This window comes from Helianthus annuus, chromosome 11 (assembly GCF_002127325.2).
Source record: "Helianthus annuus cultivar XRQ/B chromosome 11, HanXRQr2.0-SUNRISE, whole genome shotgun sequence".
Classification (NCBI taxonomy): Eukaryota; Viridiplantae; Streptophyta; class Magnoliopsida; order Asterales; family Asteraceae; genus Helianthus; species Helianthus annuus.
In genome coordinates, this window is record NC_035443.2 from 144,478,148 (window position 1) to 144,496,845 (window position 18,698).

At 35.6% G+C, this 18,698-nt stretch overlaps 1 protein-coding gene across 1 annotated transcript; it reads left to right on the forward strand.

Moving 5' to 3' along the window:
• The first annotated feature begins 11,932 nt into the window (after positions 1–11,932).
• On the forward strand, positions 11,933–13,150 carry LOC110886266 (non-specific lipid-transfer protein-like protein At2g13820). The gene is made up of 2 exons (XM_022134041.2): positions 11,933–12,313; positions 12,774–13,150. Exons 1-2 carry the CDS (start codon positions 11,983–11,985, stop codon positions 12,962–12,964), a joined length of 522 nt encoding a protein of 173 aa, XP_021989733.1. The 5' UTR covers positions 11,933–11,982; the 3' UTR covers positions 12,965–13,150.
• The last annotated feature ends 5,548 nt before the right edge of the window (positions 13,151–18,698 follow it).

Sequence of the window (18,698 nt, forward strand, 5' to 3'; positions counted from 1 at the left end):
CCTTCTTCCCCGATTCAACAGTTCGAGCTTTCTTTGTAGGGCTCGAATTCACATCCTGCGCCCTTCGTTCGCCCCTCTCAATCTGCTTCTTCAACTCAATCTCCAGCTCCCGGGCGGTGTTAATGATCTCCGTGAGGGTTTCGTACTTTGATGGAGTCATGAACTCCTGGTATTCAGCGCTCAACATGTTATAATAATAATATATCTTCTGCTCTTCAGTGGTGACTAACTCGTCACAGAATCTCAGCTTATCCATAAAGATGCCCGTGATCTTATCGATTGTTTCACCCTTTTGTCTTAACTGGATGAATTCTTCCTTGATCCTGTTAATAACCGCTTTGGGACTATGGTGTTTAAAGAACGGCACCTTAAACTCATCCCAAGTCATGACCCTTGCCGCTTCGGCTCCTATTTCCTTCTTTTTATTGTCCCACCAATCTTTGGCTTGACCCCTCAACTGACCCGTTCCGTAAGCAACAAAGTCACCTACGTCACAATGGGTCTTTTCAAACACTCCTTCAACATCGCTTAACCATCTCTGGCATATTATCGGGTCGACCTCCCCATTGTAGATTGGCGGTTTACACGCCATAAACTCTTTGTACGAACATCCTTTACGTTCTCCCGATTTCTCTTTCATAAGGTTGACACTATCTTCCAACCTTTTGACTCGTTCTTCGACTAGTGAATAACACCGTGTTTTGAATTTTGTCTATAAACCCGGATAGACTACCTTCAATTGCCTTCCCCACTTCTTCGGCAATTATCTCTTTCATTTGTTCGGTGCTTGTCGGCACCAGATCATCATCATTTCTTTCCGTCATCTTGAAACTGAAATGTTTACATCGATCATTAAACATTTCATTTATAACATAGCTTTATTTGCTTTGGTTTAGCCAAGTTCGTAACTTGCTTTAACCGTTCACATTTGGTGCACTTTCCGGGTTTGAGTGTGTTAACACGCTCTTCCCATGCACATTAATTCACATCTCATTTCTTACATAAGATAAAATCTACTAAAATAATTAATTATTCTTACCGGACGATCGATCAAGCTTGAACCGAACACTTTGTTGACAACCTTGAGCTCTGATTACCAATTTGTAACAACCGTCTAATTTCCATATGAATTTAATTATATATTCATGATTTTATATAATAAAGTGATTGATTTGGTCATAAGTACAAAATTTAAAGTTTAACGTGATCAAGTAACAAACATCTAGCCACTAGTTAAAACATTCAAAACACGATTAGCGGAATTGTCTACATCGATTATCATTGTCTAACAAAGTTAAAATAACGCGGAAGCTTGATAGGTTTGTGTTCGGTTCTTCAAAATGTTGCTTGATCGCCATCCGGAAAGTTCCCTTTTTCACCTAAGGTCAAAACCACTTCAGATGTTAGTTTTGACATTTATATGAAGTGTATAAACAAGTTCCAAACATTGAAACATGCAGAAATAAAATAAAATAAAATTTTGCCCTGTCGCGTGTCGTGCCGGATCCATGCGATCCTGTCGTGTGGCGCGGGGGGAATGGTTTTCCAGCAGATGCAGGTTTTTGACCTGCATTTCCTGCCAGCTCCGGTGATTCGGATTTTCAACTTCAATTATCCATAACTTTTGACTCGTAAGTCCGTTTTAGGTGATTCTTTTTCCTATACGTCTATAAATTCATTACCGACGTTCCTATTACAATTATCATACCGAAAATTTGATTTACGGGCCGAACGACTAAAAAATCAATGTGCAATTATTCGACCAACTCTAGTTTCATTCATTTTGCTACTGTTTCACTAGTAAGCCTAAGGCGCCTTATACCCAACATCCGGGGCTTATCATCACCCGCATTTCCTTACCAATATCATGGCTTAATGCTCTTGTGATTGTTGTCGCCATCGCTAACTATTAAAACACTAGCACTACAATTCACACCACTATTCGACCTGTTGGCTCATCTTATGGAATCTTCCAATATAATGACTACCAAACGGTTTCTTGCCTGTTCTTAACCTATTGATTCAATTAACGAACATGGTCGCTATAATCAACGCAACTTCTATTCTACAATATGACTATACATAATTTAATAACAATTCAATTAATGTAACAAGTCAAGTTACATACCTTTAAAGCAAGCCCTTCAAACGTGCGTCCACACCGGTTTGTCTGCTCGATGCTCCGGCTTCCTTTCCTATAGAGTTCAATCACTTTACATTTAGAACCCTTTGTTTCATATATAACGCACATTTTGCCGAAACATCGTAATTATGCGTTTTAATATTAAATTTCAGTTTTAAGCCTTCTTTGAGGCATTTATACAAACACTTTAAGGGCATAATTTTACATGATTTATTAAAAAGTTTATAACTTGTCATATAGTCCAAATTTTCATCAATCCAACTATCTAACATAAATATTAGCCTCTATAATTCTGAAATAACCTCACATATGTCAAATTACACTAGAACAACCCCAAATTTCCTAGTGTTTATCAAGTTCTACATAACCCACTAATCACCTTCAATGGTGTCCATGGATTTTACTAGAATTAAGCAAGATTTCAACATGTACTTGTCTAGGGTTTACTCTTAGGCATTTCAATGTTCTTATTTCATCTACATATCATGCATGCATCCTCAGATTTCGAATTCCCCAAATTCATGAGAATTTCAAGTAGAGAATTTTTATCAAATTTTACATACCTTATGATCTCCTTGCAATGGGGATCACTAGTCTATGCTCGGATTTCGTTTTGGACTTGATTTGGACCTTCAATTTGGAGGACTTGACAAGAACTAGGGTTATGGGGAAGCTTGGGTCGCCCCCCTGTGTTTGATCGATCTCTAGTACACACAAATGTGTGTATTATGTTTAATAAATTGTTTTTATTATAATTAGTTTCCATTTAAACACTTTTAGTCCCTCTAATTTCTTTTAGTTCATATTTAGGCGCTTTTAACCCACTTTTGAGTTAACACAAGTCTTATAACTAACTGGGTTATTTCGTCCTAATTAGTTTGTTCTTGTTTATTTGATACTTTATAATTTTAGTATAAAGTTTTATATTTTCGGGATGTTACAAAAATGTTTTAAATTAACAATTTACAATTTCGAATAATATTTTATTAGAAAAATAGAAGAATGGTATTCAAAATTTAAAGTAGGATAAAATTTAATATTAGCTCATTATTCATTTAATTAATATAAGATAAGTTTGGAAGTGAGGCGAGTAAATCATAAAATAAATACCTACAACGACATGTGTCAGACATTAATGTTTTATTATATAGTATAGACAAAAATTTAGATTGATATAAATAGATTATTTTGTTGTAGCAAAATTTGTTTACGAAATCTCAATAAATTTAACCCATTATTTAAAACTCCGTAAATGTATAAATGATAAATAATATTAGTTAGAGTAGATTATGATTTTGGCCCCTGTGGTTATATTACTTTTACCCTTTTAGCCCAAAAAAGAATTTTTTTAACATCTGAGCCCCCAACGTCTTTTTTTCTAACCCCTTTTGGCCACTAACACTAACCCCATCCATTAAATGTTAGGGGCCAAAAGGGTTAGAAAAAAGACGTCAGGGTCCAAAAAGATTAGAAAAAAAGACGTTGGGGCTCAGATGTTAAAAATTCTATTTGGGCTAAAAGAGTAAAAATGATATAACCACAGGGGCCAAAACATAATTTACTCTATTAGTTAAATAAATAATATTTTAAATGAGAAGGAGATTAAACTAAATAATAATTATCCATAAGAAATTAAATTAAATAATATTTAGTAGGATGATTATCTATAATTAATTAGAAAAGATTAAACTAAAAAAATACTTATCTATAAAACATGGCCTAATATGATGACAAGTGTTCCCAAAATGGTTTTTTTTTATTATATAGTATAGGTAGATATAGATACATCTTATTTTGTTATATGTGATTATTTATGTATTTTATTATTACTTGTAGTTTTAATTAAAAAAAGAGTATTTATGCTTATTTTGTTATTAGTTAAATACGCTCATGTGGCATAGTATTAATTTTAGTTAATCTAATATTCTAATCTAACTAATAATAAACAATTTCAATTAACATGATACTCAGCTACTCACAGTTTTACTAAATTCTATTTTAAAATACCTTTACTAAACTTTTTCACAAAATAAATATAATATTTTGTTTTCTTTTACGTACCAAAATTTGATAGACATTGAAATTTAGGGTAAAGTTTTTGTACAAATAATCTTAACATACTAAACATACAAATTGAAGGAAAACTCAAAAAGACAAGGTGGCATTTTTGTAATTATCAATAACTATCAAAGTTACTCTACAAATATACCTAAAAAAACCTAACCACTCCCCCCACCCCAAAAAAAAACCTAAACCCCCCACCCCCCAAAAACCTACCCCCCCCACCCACCCCCCAAAAACCTAAAAAACCTAACCCCCCCCCCCCCCGAACCCCAAAAAAACCTAACCCCCCCCCCCCCCCCAACCCAAGCTAAAATGCTAAAAACTAAACCCCCCAAAAAACCTAAAAAAATCTAAAAAAATTAAAAAAAACACACAAATTATTTTATTTTATTTTTTTAACATTTTTTATTAAAAAATCGCTACTTTTAGTAGCAGCCAAAAAAAAATTATTTATTTATTTATTTTTTTTGCTAACGAAATGTAGCGATTTTTTAATAAAAAATGTTAAAAAAAAATTTGTGTTTTTTAGGTATTTTTGGTTGTAACTTTGATAGTTGGTGGTAATTACAAAAATGCCACCTTGTGTTTTTGGGTTTTCCTTCAATTTGTATGTTTAGTATGTTAAGATTATTTGTATTTGATCTTTTGCCTTGAAATTTAATATATCCAATAAATTTTGATTTAAATATCAGTAGATGCATAATTCATGTAATTGCAAATACATAAGATGTGATTATTAATTTAGTTATGTTAATTAAATCTTGGCAAGATATATATGGAAGACGAATACTTTTTTTATTGAATAATTATTTTTTTGGTAGTGGTCTTTAAAAGTTCGGTTTATTTGTGAGCAACTCGTTTAATTGTGAACACTAGTGATCAGGATTTTATAATAAAAATACACTAGTGTATTTTACAATTTGATGATGTAAATCAATAGTCAAAATTTGTTCATTCAGTTCACAAATACATTAATATTTACTCTAAAACCTCATCCCTAGTCTTTAATTTGTAAATGATTAATTTAAAAGTATGCGTCAATACCGATCATCCCCATCCCCATAAGGTATATTTGGGAACCTTCTCTAGTTTTATCATTTAAAAAAGTAGATATATTTGAAGTTTAAGAAGTTTATCTAATCTAATTATAATAAATGGGATAACTCTATTTAGATCAAAAAATACATTGAAGAGCTTCTTATTTAATGACATGTCTTCTCATATGATTTATTTTATTAGGGTGGAGATACAATAGGAAGTTTATTTGGCTAGAAAGGTTAGGAAGTGATCTTGACCATCCATTAAGTTAATCAAGGGCTAAGATTAAATCAGGGAAATTAAAAGGAAGAAAAGAGGCGCGTGAGTTTGTTCAAGGGCATTCTAGTCAATCCAAGCCAATAGTTTCTCTCTCCTCCAATTCCCCCCCCCATTTTTTAAACGTTAATAACTCTTTCATACGACATTATTTTTTTATAAAAATTGCACCAAAAAAACGAGCGTTTTTTTATCTTTAAAACAAGTATACTATTGCTATATTTAAAAAAAAAATTAAACCCAGTTGTGTAAAACGCAATAGATAAACCACCAGTTACGTAAAACGCAATGAAAAAAAAACCTAAAAAATGACGTTTTTCTAAAACGCAATGCACAAAAAACACAAAGAAATGACTTATTTGTAAAATGCAATGGCCAGAAAACACAAAGAAATGTCTTATTTCTAAAATGCAATGGACTGAAAACACATAAAAAAGTGTTTTACCTAAAACGCAATGCACAAAAAACACAAAGAAATGTCTTATTTGTAAAATGCAATGGTCAGAAAACACAAAGAAATGTTTTATTTGTAAAACGCAATGGCTAGAAAACACTTAAAAATGTCTCATTTCTAAAACGCAATGACCTAAAAAAACAAAAGAAAGTGTTCTCTGTAAAACGCAATGGACTGAAAACACCTAAAAATATGTTTTACCTAAAACGCAATGACTAAAAACACTTCAAAAATGTGTTTTACCTAAAACGCAATGACTAAAGATACTTAAAAATGTGTTTTTTCTAAAACGCAATAGGCAGAAAACACATAAAACTCTCTTATTTCTAAAACGCAATGGACACATAAAACTGTTTGTGAACTGTTTGTGAATTGTCTGTGAACTGTCTGAATTGTCTACGAATTACTGTCTTCGAAATAAGCCAATTTTTAGAAAATTATTTTTTCTGATGCGTTTGTGAATTGTCTGTCAACCCCAGCCAGGGGCTCTGCCCCTTGGACCCCGCTACCAGGGGCTGCCGCCCCCGGACCCCCGCCAAGATCGTAAAACGCAATGACTAAATAAAAACCCAGATCGTGAAAATGAAATTAAAGAATTTCTTACATGGATCGAAGCTGGTTTCTTCATCAATTGACGAAATTTGAATGATAGAAACACTTATCAGCGATTGAATCGAACAAATGGAGCGATTATCTTCAAAATCACCAGAAAAAACGAGATTTTGAATGAAATTAAACTAGGTTTTCTTCGAAAAAAAGCTGAAGAACACATTGATCGGGTGGTTGAATCATTGATTGATGACGAAAATCACACTATAATGTAGTGATTATTGAGATAGTAAGTGAAGAAAAGGTTGGAGAAGGTGGGTTTTGAAAATGGTGGGTTTTGAAGTAAGTAGGGAGAAGAAGGAAGAAGAAATGATGAGATTGACTAAAATACCCTTTCTCTTTATTTTAAAATTTACCACATGTCATAATCCTATGGCTTCCTATCCTTCCTAGCCAAAATTAACTTTATATTCGATCTTTTCCCTATTTTATTATATAGTATAGATATAAATATAGATTTGTAGTTATTATTATTTTTATTATTCGGTTATTACAATATAGCCTTATGAAATGGAAAACAATAATGAACAATGATTGTAATTAACTGATCGGGTATTGTAATTAGATTGAAATTAATATAAAAGTTACAATTTACAACATGTATAACTTAGAAAAAATCCAATTCAAATGACTAACATGCCCTACAACGATAAAATCCCATACAAAGCACATGCAGTGCAAGCACCATAAAGTGTAAAAAAAACGCCAAAGAGGTAGCCTAACGATCCAATTTTCTTTAACACAAGTCGTAGTGGTAAGAGTTTTAGCCGTGTTTTTGCCCAATAATATCATAAAACGCCCCGCACACCGCCCCTGGGGCGTTTTTTTGTCCAAAAATGTGTTTGCCGTTTTTTAACACGCCTCCTCCACTTGTGTTTGACCAATAAGAACCTTCCAATTAATATTATTTGTTTTATTTTTTTATAAAAGATAATATTTGGGTAATTATTGTTGGGCATTATAGGACATTATACCACTATGCCTCTTTTTAACTTCAAGCCTCATAATTCTCCCGTATGCCAAATGTCAATTCATGTCCAAAGGAGAAGCATTAGTTTTAAGCCCTACTACACATGTTCTAAGTAAACTTTATTTTTCTCAAAATAAAGATCAGTTCAATACATTTTCCCCCTATTTCAAGTATCTTTTAGTTTATATTTAACTTATGATTATATATATAAATGGTTGACCACTTAGCTTAAACAACTTTGTCTTTTTTTTTAATCACACTTTTTTCAAATTTTAACATTCACATTTACACCCTTTTAACTAATAAAAACTTTGTAAAATGCCATTTGACCTCCTTAAGTTTTACATGCTTATTTTTATGTGCATGACGATATAAATTCAACTTTGTTTATGTTTTGACATAATATTTTTTAAAGTACATAGTACTTTACATTTCATGAGTCATGTCATATATACTACGTTTGTTACTTATTTTAAAGACATTTTGAGTTAGTCTACGTTTTGACATTTAGGTACGTGTCGGTATAAATTAAAGTTTGTTTACATTTCGATGTAATAACATTTTGACAAACTCGAGTTTGACGTGCTTAATTTTATGTACGTATTGGTATAAATTCAAGTTGTTTGCATTTTGACTTATTTTTTTTTTTCAGAAATAAGTCATGTCAACTATAATACATTTTTTTGCTTATTTTTATGAACATTTTCAGTTGGTCTACTTTTAATCGATAAGCAATTATTAAAAAAAAAAAAAACCAATATACTCAAATCACGTTAAAAAAACGACCCGCAACTTGTGGCATCAATTCAAAGAAGGCCTCAATCGCAACTTGTGAAGCTAAAAGAATACTTTTTTGGAAAGTACAAGCTTAGTTTTTCCAAAGAAGGCCTCAATTTTTTTATTAATTTTAAGCCCCAAAATTATTGGGCCGTCCTTTATGTATTGTTGAGTCAGTTTGCTTATTTTTATAAACATTTTCAGTTGGTCTACTTTTAATCAATAAGTGATTACAAAAATAAGCTTTATTCATCTCATACAGTCGTGTTATGGACATGAGATGTCTTGATATACATCCATTGGTATCGCCGAATATTAAAGAAAATATTTTAATTCGATAACATTTTCCCTAAAACTAGTTATTGCTAGTTAGGTCTTGTGATATACTTTAACAATCCTTAATACCACCTAGATGTCATATCATTTACTTTTCTTCATTTCATTTTACCTCACAACAAGGAAATAGTTTAATCCCCTTAAGTTTATTCTTTTAATGGTTTGGGTGTAAAAACTTTTAATTGTTTGAGTGTAAAAAAAAGAAAACAAATTAAGATAATCTCTTAACATCTTGTTAACATATAATCTATTTAACACCCCTTAACAAAAGGAGAGAGTGGTGTGCAATGCCGGTTAACATGTCACGTCATCGTTAACACCCTAGATGTTAAGGTACACCCTAAGGCAATAGAAAAATGACTTATGGTGGCCAAAACACAAGAAAGTCGCCGTAAAAAAAAAATAAAAAATAGAAACATATATGTAGTGATATGAAATCCTCGTTTAACCCATCTCAAGTTCTTTTCGGATAAAATCTCCGGTCGAACTTAATCAGGTCATGGTTTGTTATTTTCTTCCTTTTTATTTATTATTTACTTGCGTGCGTGTATATCTTACCAAATTAATAAAAAAAGAATTTGTTAATAGAGTTTGGTGGTTATTTAACAGATTCCACTAGGATTTTGACATGTGCCGCGCGTTGCGGCGGCTATGTCGCGTTATTGAATTCGTTTCACCCGGCACAATGATGTCATTAACGTGTAGTGTGTGCGCGTAACATTACCTGTTTTTATCTTGTTACACACGTTACTTTGTGACATTAACGGCATTAGACATAGATAAAAAAGAGTGTCTCGGACGTTGCCGTGTAGTCGTAAAAGTAATTTAGACATTAACGTAGTTAAGCACGTTGCGGTGTAAAGTTGTAAAAGTAATTTAAACTTGTCGATGTTGGCTCAGTTTGTTACGCTACGCGACTGGTAAATTACTGATACGGTATCACCAATCGCTAGCTGTAACAACCAAAAGGAAAAACCCACAAAATAAAATTGTAATATACCAAAAATGAAATCTAATTCATTAATTACGCCGTTCAAAAAAAAATCATTAATTAACTTAAAAAAAAACTAAATGATTTTTTTCGTATTATAGAATATATTGATTTAGCAATTAAAAAGGTTGTGTGAATTTAAATACTTGATTAATTTTGATAAAAAGATAAAGAATACTTAATTCTAGTGTAAAAAACATTAGTTAGATAATGATAAAATAGTAAGTTAAATAATATATATTGGTTATAATGAATCATATCTAATTTTTGACTGGATGCTGCCATTGCAATCTCAAAGAAAAAAAATAATATGGTGGAGGGAATCGAACCCTGTACTCTCTCGCTGCAATTCATACATAACAACCACCAGACCAAGTTTAAGATTTTAGTTTCATTTATGGCACACATTTTATATATATAGAAGATGGCGGTGGCTGTGATGTGACAGCCACCGACCATTGATTTTAAGAATATATACAATTTGGTTGGTTAAAAAGCAGGTCATCTAGATACCTAATTACATTAGATTTGGTCCCGCCTTATAGCCAAGAAATATTCAAGAACTAAAATATATGGTTATGATGGAGTTCAAATTAAAATTATTAAATTAGTAGGAACCAAACCAAACAATATTTAAACTTTTCTTGTAACTGTGATGGGGAGTGGTTGAGATCTAAGCCAAGTGTCACTTCTATGATGAAAAGTAGAATGATAATGGATTTGTGTTTCCGGGTGAGACATATGGATTTCTTTTAACGGCCAACAAACTCAATCCCGAGCATTTTTAGGGCATCCACTGGACAAACGGAGTACTCCAAAAGTAACTCGCGTCCACCACCAATTCCGGGAAAAACGCGGTAACCCACCCGTCCGTAGGCACGACGGTGAAATTACCGGTAAAACCCGTTTGGCTCAAGGATCCAACCCAAGTTTCCCTGGGTCTTCTATCATTGCCCACCGGTGTCTCACTCTGCACCAAGTGGGAGTCGAACCTGCATCTCTCAAGAGAGATGCAAGCTCTCCACCACTTGATCTAGAGATCATTGGCGTGAGACATATGGATTCAAACACAATACATGAGTTGAGAAGAATACAACTTGTTTAATCCAAAATTTATTTTATTCTAATTTACTTTTACAAATGGTACTATAAAATAAAAAATTTACAATAACACTATAAAACCTCATGTTAATTTTTATTTTAAGTTTTTAAATTGTGGAATAAGATATCCAACAAGTTTAAGGTATGGGAAAAAAAGATATTTTTTTTGAAAGATAAATTAAAAAGTTCAATTCAGGTACCTACCAGATTGACTCGAACACAACCGGTTGAGTTAAACATAGGGCTGTAAACGAACCGAACGTTCAGCGAACAGTTTGTGAACCGTTCGGCGGGAAGTTCGTTTATGTTCGTTTAATAAATGAACGAACATGAACAAGAAATTTCGTTCGATTAGTTAAATAAACGAACATGAACAGATGTCTCGTTCGTTCGATTGTGTTCGTGAACGTTCGGTAAGGTGTTCGTGAACATTCGTTGATTTGCGTTCGTTTATATCCGTATATTTGCGTTAATTGAAGATCTTTGTACTTTCTTATATTTTATTTGTACTTTTTATATTATTAAACTTTTATTTATTTTATTTTCCTAACAATTAAACTAGGGAACCCACTTTCACCTTGTTTATGCATCATTTCCCTTTCATTTCTCATTATTTACATCCACGAATATGATCGACATCCGTTCCACAATAAGGGATTCAAGTTCGAGTGCTACTCTCTGGGCCATCTATCTTTATCCTTCGTCGCGTTCGCCAAATTTATTTTTGTTCGTGAACGTTTCGCGAACACGCTCATTTCCTTAATGAACGAACACGAACATAAAATCTCGTTCGGTAAGTGTTCATGAACCGTTTGTGAACACATTTATTTCCTTAACGAACGAACACGAACAAGGTCTTGTTCGTGTTCGTTCGGTTCGTTTACAGCCCTAGTTAAACACATAGTTGGATTCAACCAGAAACTGAACACAACTGGTTTAGTTAAACTACGTATCACCAGGCTGACTCAAACACAACCAGTTTAGTTAAACAATATGCGTATCAAAACTATACATTTCCCTTTGGATCATATCTTTTAGTAGCTATTAGGTAATACCATAAAATAGGATAAGTAGGTTACCTACTCTTGTGGACCCAAGTTTACTCAAGTCATACCAATTCCCCTATATATAGAACCACAAAACCTCCAGACTAAACCAAAACCTCAAAGTCAGATCATCTTCTTCAACAAAAATTACACACACAAAAAAGACCAAAATCCCAAATGGCACAATATCAAAAAACCAACACAATGTTAATGATCCTAGTGATCACAATGGCTGCCCTATATGGAAGCTCAATGGCTCAAACTTCAAGTTGCACAAGTGTTTTAGTTAGTTTGTCTCCATGCCTAAACTACATTTCGGGCAACACATCGACACCATCATCAGGATGCTGCACCCAACTGTCTAGTGTGGTCCGGTCACAACCACAGTGCCTGTGTCAAGTTCTTAACGGCGGTGGCTCGTCTTTAGGACTTAATATTAACCAAACTCAGGCTCTTGAGTTGCCTAAGGCTTGCAATGTTCAGACACCACCAACCAGTCAATGCAATGGTAATGATCTAAACATTCAGTTACCAAGTTTTTATTCAAACTATTGTCCCATCATTGTGACACAATTTAATTACAAATGATCAAAAGGTTACCTCAAGAGTTAAGAAAAGTCAACTGGTGATTTGTGATATGTTCTAAAAGCCTACATATTAGTTGATCATATCCAAATATATGTTATATGTCAACATGGGCGGGCGGGGTATCCAGAAAGGTATTTTTAAAATTTTCAGTGTGTCAAATATGCTAAAATAATCATTATTATTTATAAACCTTTAACCTTTTGAATAACAGGATTAAACGGTTTTATGCATAACCCAAAATACCAAATCAACTTATTCATAGCTAAATGAGTCTAATTTTTCAGCTCTAGTTTAGAAAAATTTCATTAGTTTGCATTTTCAAAACCAACCAACTACAATTTATAAACTTGTTCTTTGTTCTGTGTTTTCAAATTGGGCAGCTGCTTCTCCAACCGACTCTCCTTCAGGAACAACACCTTCTTTGTCTCCAGGATCCCCTTCAGGTACAGGCACTGAAACAAAGACCGTGCCATCAACAGATAATGGTTCTTCAGATGCAACTTCAATAAGATTCACAACTATTCCTATAATATTTTTGATATTTGTTGCCACATATGCCATGGCGTTCTAAGTTATTAACCATTATATTGGGCAACATTATGTTATTGTCCATGATATTCACTTTTTTTTGTTTTCTTTCTTTCTTTTTTTTTTGTGTGATAGTTTTGTCAGTTTATATGTGGGACATGCTATGTATGAAATTCTTTATGGTCAGTATTTGTATTGTTTTGAATAAATAAGATATTTTTTTATATAATCTTATGAACTTCATGTGAACCTAGTGTTGGGGAATATCTAAAATAAACGAATGCTTGGATAATCTAAGAGTCGTGTACGACATTTTCTAATTGAAACAATTTGATGGCTCCCTCGAACTTTTCAAGCGTGCATTCCACACTCTCTTAACTTGTTTGATGTATATTATGATACACTTAGATCAACAAGTCAATCCAATTACACTAAAATAATCAACACCTAGGCCTGAAAGGAAGTTTTAATATCACAAATAAAATTATACTGCAAGAAACAAAAAAAAAATCAAACATGTAACTATATATTACGCGGATCAACAGTTTGTCTACATCAACATTGTTGTAGGACCCAACAAAAAATGGCTAAAAAAGACCAGCAAAACACGGGTGTGCGAATTTGTAATCCAATGTGAAGTCAAGAGTCAGAATTCATATCTAAAAGATCAATGATGGATCAAGTTGAAATGAAGTCAACCTTAACCAAGAGCAAGTTAACTAGGTCAAACATAGATAATAACTGCCCTCCAAATCTCATCTGGATGCTTCATTTTTAAAGAAGAAAAAAGCTTGTGACCATATAACACTGTGTTAATAAGAAGAGCTATATACTATTTTGGTTGTCTCTCTCTTCTTCTCCCATATCGCCGCCCGGAACTCGTTATGCGTGCTCGACGATGATGGCCTGATTCTGGCTAGCGTGCGAGGTTTAATCGATCGGCTCATTGGAGTTCATCTAGATCTAACCTTTCATTCTATCTGGTCTCTTGTCTAATCCATTCGCCGTATAGGTTTCCCGTGGTTTCCTAAATGGCTTCCATGGTTGATGAAGAGGGAGCCCATGATAATGGTGGACCGTGGTCGGATGTGCAGTACCGAAAAAACAGAAAAAGTAGAGGGGATGGCGTGGAACGGACCTTCCTTGTGCAGAATAACTCTGACCGAGTTACAAGAAACGTGTTGTGGCAGGCGTTTCAACCGTATGGATTCATCTCAGATGTATATGTGGCTCGTAAGAGAGACGCTAGAGGGAGGTGTTTTGGTTTCGTTCGATACGTTGGTTTGGAAAATGTGAAGGAGACCCTGGTGGTCATGAACACGGTCAAGATGTTTGATATGAAAGTAATTGTCTCCCTGGCCAAATACGATAAAGATCATAAAAAGTTCAATTACGCCCCGGCGAATCATGGCAGAAGAGAATGGCGACCAAAGATAGTAATCGGACAGCAAATTACTATAATAATAATTGTTTTGGTGGTAACAATAATGGCCAGCAACATACCAGGAAGAATCAAATGCCGGGACAAGGACCGGCCGGTTCGTCATTTATACAGGAAGGGACATCTTATGCGGATTTGCTTAAGGGTAAAAAGGATGATAGTGGTCATGGTGCCAAGGTAATAACAGTGGATGGAAAAGGCTCACTTTATCCGCTACACTGTATCGGCAGATCGGTGATGGGTCATGCTAAGGAGATTATGACATTAGGTAAGTTTCGGCAGGAAATTGAAGGAGAAGGTATGGCTGGTGTAGATTTGTCCTATGTCGGGGGTATGACGTATATCTTAACATTCAAGGATAAGTTATATGCTAGCACGTGCATGGATCTTCATTCCCAGTTTTTTGATAAGATTTTTTCAAAATACTTTATTTGGCATGGTGAAGATATCCCATTCAGCCGTCTTGCGCGTTTAAACATATCTGGTGTGCCGTTCATCATTAGAGATAATAAACTTTACGACAGAATTGGTGGATTATTCGGGGATGTAGTACAGCAATCGGCTTTTTCTTGGCAGGAAGAGGATAACTCAACTGGTTCACTTATAGTTCTTACTGCCCAGTTGTCTAGAATAGAGGAGGCGGTGGTGGTCAAGTGGAATAACAAAAGTATAGTCATCCGGGTTTCGGAATCTTTTGGGCAATGGCAATCTGGTTTTAATAGCGGGAATTCAGGTAGCTTAATGGATTCGGACTCGGAATCGGAGTGGATTTCGGATGGGGAATCAGATGATTCGGACGATACGGAGGAGTTGGAGGAGGGTGAAATCAAACATGGGGTAGTAGGAGGACACGATGACGCCCAGAATCCGGCGGAAGACATGATGAACGATGTGCCGGAATCTTCACCGGTGGAGAATGAAGAGCCGCAAGAGAATCAAGGAACATTGGGAGGCCAACCGTCTATGGGAATTAATACTAGTGGAAAAAATCAAAATATAAATATGGAGGAGGCTGTGGTGGCGCATGCGAACGGTCATATTGAATTTGATGGAGGGGATAATGTGCTTAATAATAATGTTGGGAGTAATGTTGACATTAATGAGGGGGAAAATAACTTTAATAAAAATAAGGAGGACAATGTGCAACCGGGCTTGAACTCTTTTGGGCCTACTGTTGAGTTAGTAGGTGAGGGCCCAACTCCACTTGTTAGTCTTTGCAAGAGGAATAGAGAGGACAGAAGCCCACCGTCAATTGGATCGACACAAGGCCCTTCTCAAAGATCTTATTGTCAACAGACCTACACTAACATGGAATCGCTGGATCTGAATACCCCTGCTAGGGCTGAGTCAGGCACCGTAGAAGATGTCAATGGTGTGACAGAAAATGTCGATGGTGTTCCCCCAAATTGCAATACGGATTTTGATCCCGGGGCTAGTAATTCCGGTATGGACCATGGTAATCCAAACCTAGAAGCTGTTCGGGAAGAGATGGTGGCTACAGTTCATGTTGGTTCACTAATTGGGGTCGATTTGAATGGCTTTGAAGCAGTGACGGAGCAGGCAATTGCTGAAGAAGGTGCAAACAATAATTCCAGATGAATTGTTTGTCTGTTAACTTAAGGGGGGTGAGGAGTAGCCGGAAGTCGGAATGGATCCGAGGACTAAAGACTAGCTATGGGATTCATTTTCTCGCGATACAAGAAACTAAGTTGCAAGATTCAGAAGCTTTTGTGTTTAATCAATTTTGGGGTAGAGCTGAATATAAAGTTGCTGTGGTCAATTCGCAAGGCAGGTCAGGCGGTTTGGCTTGTTTATGGTGTCCTACAGTTTTCAGGTGTGAGAATATTATTCATAATCGGTATTTTATTGTTGTCTCGGGATCCCTTGTACAAACTGATTGTAGGCTTAATTTTATCAATGTTTATGCTCCTAATGATGCGGTTAGTCGGCGATCTCTTTGGATGGAAATACTGGGGGTTAGGAATTCACTACAAGGTCTATCGGTTATAATGGGAGATTTCAACGAGGTTGGTAGTGCTAATGAAAGGCTGAACTCTGAATTCATTGAAACAAATGCAGATGCTTTCAATCAATTTATTCTATCGGCAGGTTTGGTGGAATACAATATAGGTGGGGGTAATTTTACGTATATTTCTGACAATGGCAGAAAACTGAGTAAATTGGACCGGTATCTTGTATGCTTAGGCTTTATGGAGAGATGGCCTAATGCTTCGGTGATTGCCTTGGACCGAGTAGCTTCTGATCATCGGCCGATTATCTTATCTACTGTCCAGACAGACTTTGGCCACATCCCATTTCGGTTCTTTAATTCATGGTTCGAGATTCCAGGTTTCCTTGAGTTTGTTCTTCATAAGTGTGGTTTGTTTCATTTTTCGGGGCCGGAAGACCTTGCCTTTGCCATTAAGCTCCGGTGGTTTAAAAATAATATAAAGTCCTGGCTGAAGGTAGAAAAGGATAATAGAGAGGGGGCTTACGGTGGTAAGAAGAGGAGGTTAGCTTGTATCGAAAGTCTGGCCGAGGAAAGAGTGCTTTCGGAGGATGAATTGGCTGAGAGGGCGAAATGTAAATGTTTCGTGGCAGAATTCGGTAGGTTAAAATTGCTAGATGTAAGGCAAAAATCCAGGTCTAGATGGGCTATTGATGGGGATGAGAACTCTGCCTATTTCCACCATGTTATTAATTCTAACATTAGCTCCAGCAGGTTGAATGGCATGATGATTGATGGTGAATGGGTGACTAACCCCCTGTTGATTAAAGAGCATTTATTTTCATTCTTTTCTCAACAGTTTACGGAACCGATGTCTTCTAGACCGGAAATGGTATGTCCGAATCTGGCTACCATCTCTGATTCTGAGGCTTCCATGTTGGAGAGCCCTTTTACTATGGAGGAAATAAAAGCCGCTGTTTGGGATTGTGAAGGAGATCGAGCACCGGGACCGGATGGGTTCAATTTCAAATTTATTAAAAGGTGTTGGTCTGGCCTAAAGGATGACCTTTTTAGGTTATTTAACAAGTTCTATGTTGATGGGTCCCTTAGTAAGTGCTGCTCGTCTTCATTTATTGCCCTGATTCCTAAAGTAAAGGATCCGGTTGGTCCAGCTGATTTCCGGCCAATTAGTCTTATTGGTGTAGTTAATAAGGTGATTTCAATGGTTCTAGTTAATCGGTTAAAAGGGGTGATGGCAAAGCTTATTTTGGAAGAACAATCGGCCTTTTTGGCGGGAAGAAACATTATGGATGGCCCGTTAGTCCTCAATGAAGTGCTTTGTTGGTTAAAGAAGCAGAAGCGGAAAGGTATGTTCTTCAAAGTGGACATTAATAAGGCCTATGATTCTGTTAACTGGACGTTCCTCAATTTGATTATGTTACAAATGAACTTCCCGAGTAGATGGAGAACTTGGGTGATGGCTACATTATATTCGGCTAGAGCGTCTGTTCTCGTTAACGGTTCCCCCACAAGAGAATTCGATTGCTCTCGGGGGCTTCGCCAAGGAGATCCGCTGTCTCCGTTCTTGTTTCTTATCACTATGGAAGCATTATCCGGAGTTATGAAAAAAGCCACCTCAATCGGTTTGTTCAATGGGATTAAAGTCTCCTGTAATGGTCCTTTTTTATCTCATCTGATCTATGCGGATGACGTGATGTTCATTGGTGAGTGGGCGCTTTCAAATATTATTAACCTACGAAGATTGATGAGATGCTTCTATCTTGCTTCGGGGTTAAAAATAAACCTTGCTAAGTGTAGTATTTTTGGCATTGGGGTGGAAGTTCAGGAAATTCAAGACACGGCTCTCCTATTGGGTTGCAAACAAGGTACTTTTCCTTTTAAACATTTGGGTTTGGTGATAGGTGCCAATATGAATCTTGCCCGGAATTGGAAAACTGTGGTCGACATATTTAAAAATCGGCTTTCACTATGGAAAGCCAAAACTCTATCTTATGGTGGGAGGATCACGTTAATTAAGTCGGTTTTGAACTCGCTTCCAACTTATTACTTTTCCTTGTTTAAAGCACCTTTAAAAGTTCTCGAATCCTTGGATAAGATCAGGAGGGTGTTTTTTTTGGGGTGGGTCGGAAGAAAAGGCCAAGATGAATTGGGTAGCGTGGGAAAAAACTATCGCTCCAATAGAATTTGGGGGGTTGGGGTTCGGGTCTCTCAGAGATGCGAACTTAGCTATGTTAGCAAAGTGGTGGTGGCGCTTTAAATCGGAAAAGAATGCTTTGTGGAGAAGGGTTATTTGGGCGATACACCATCGGCCAAGGGCCTGGTGTGATATTCCGGTAAAAAATTCGATTGCTGGCCCCTGGAAGTGTA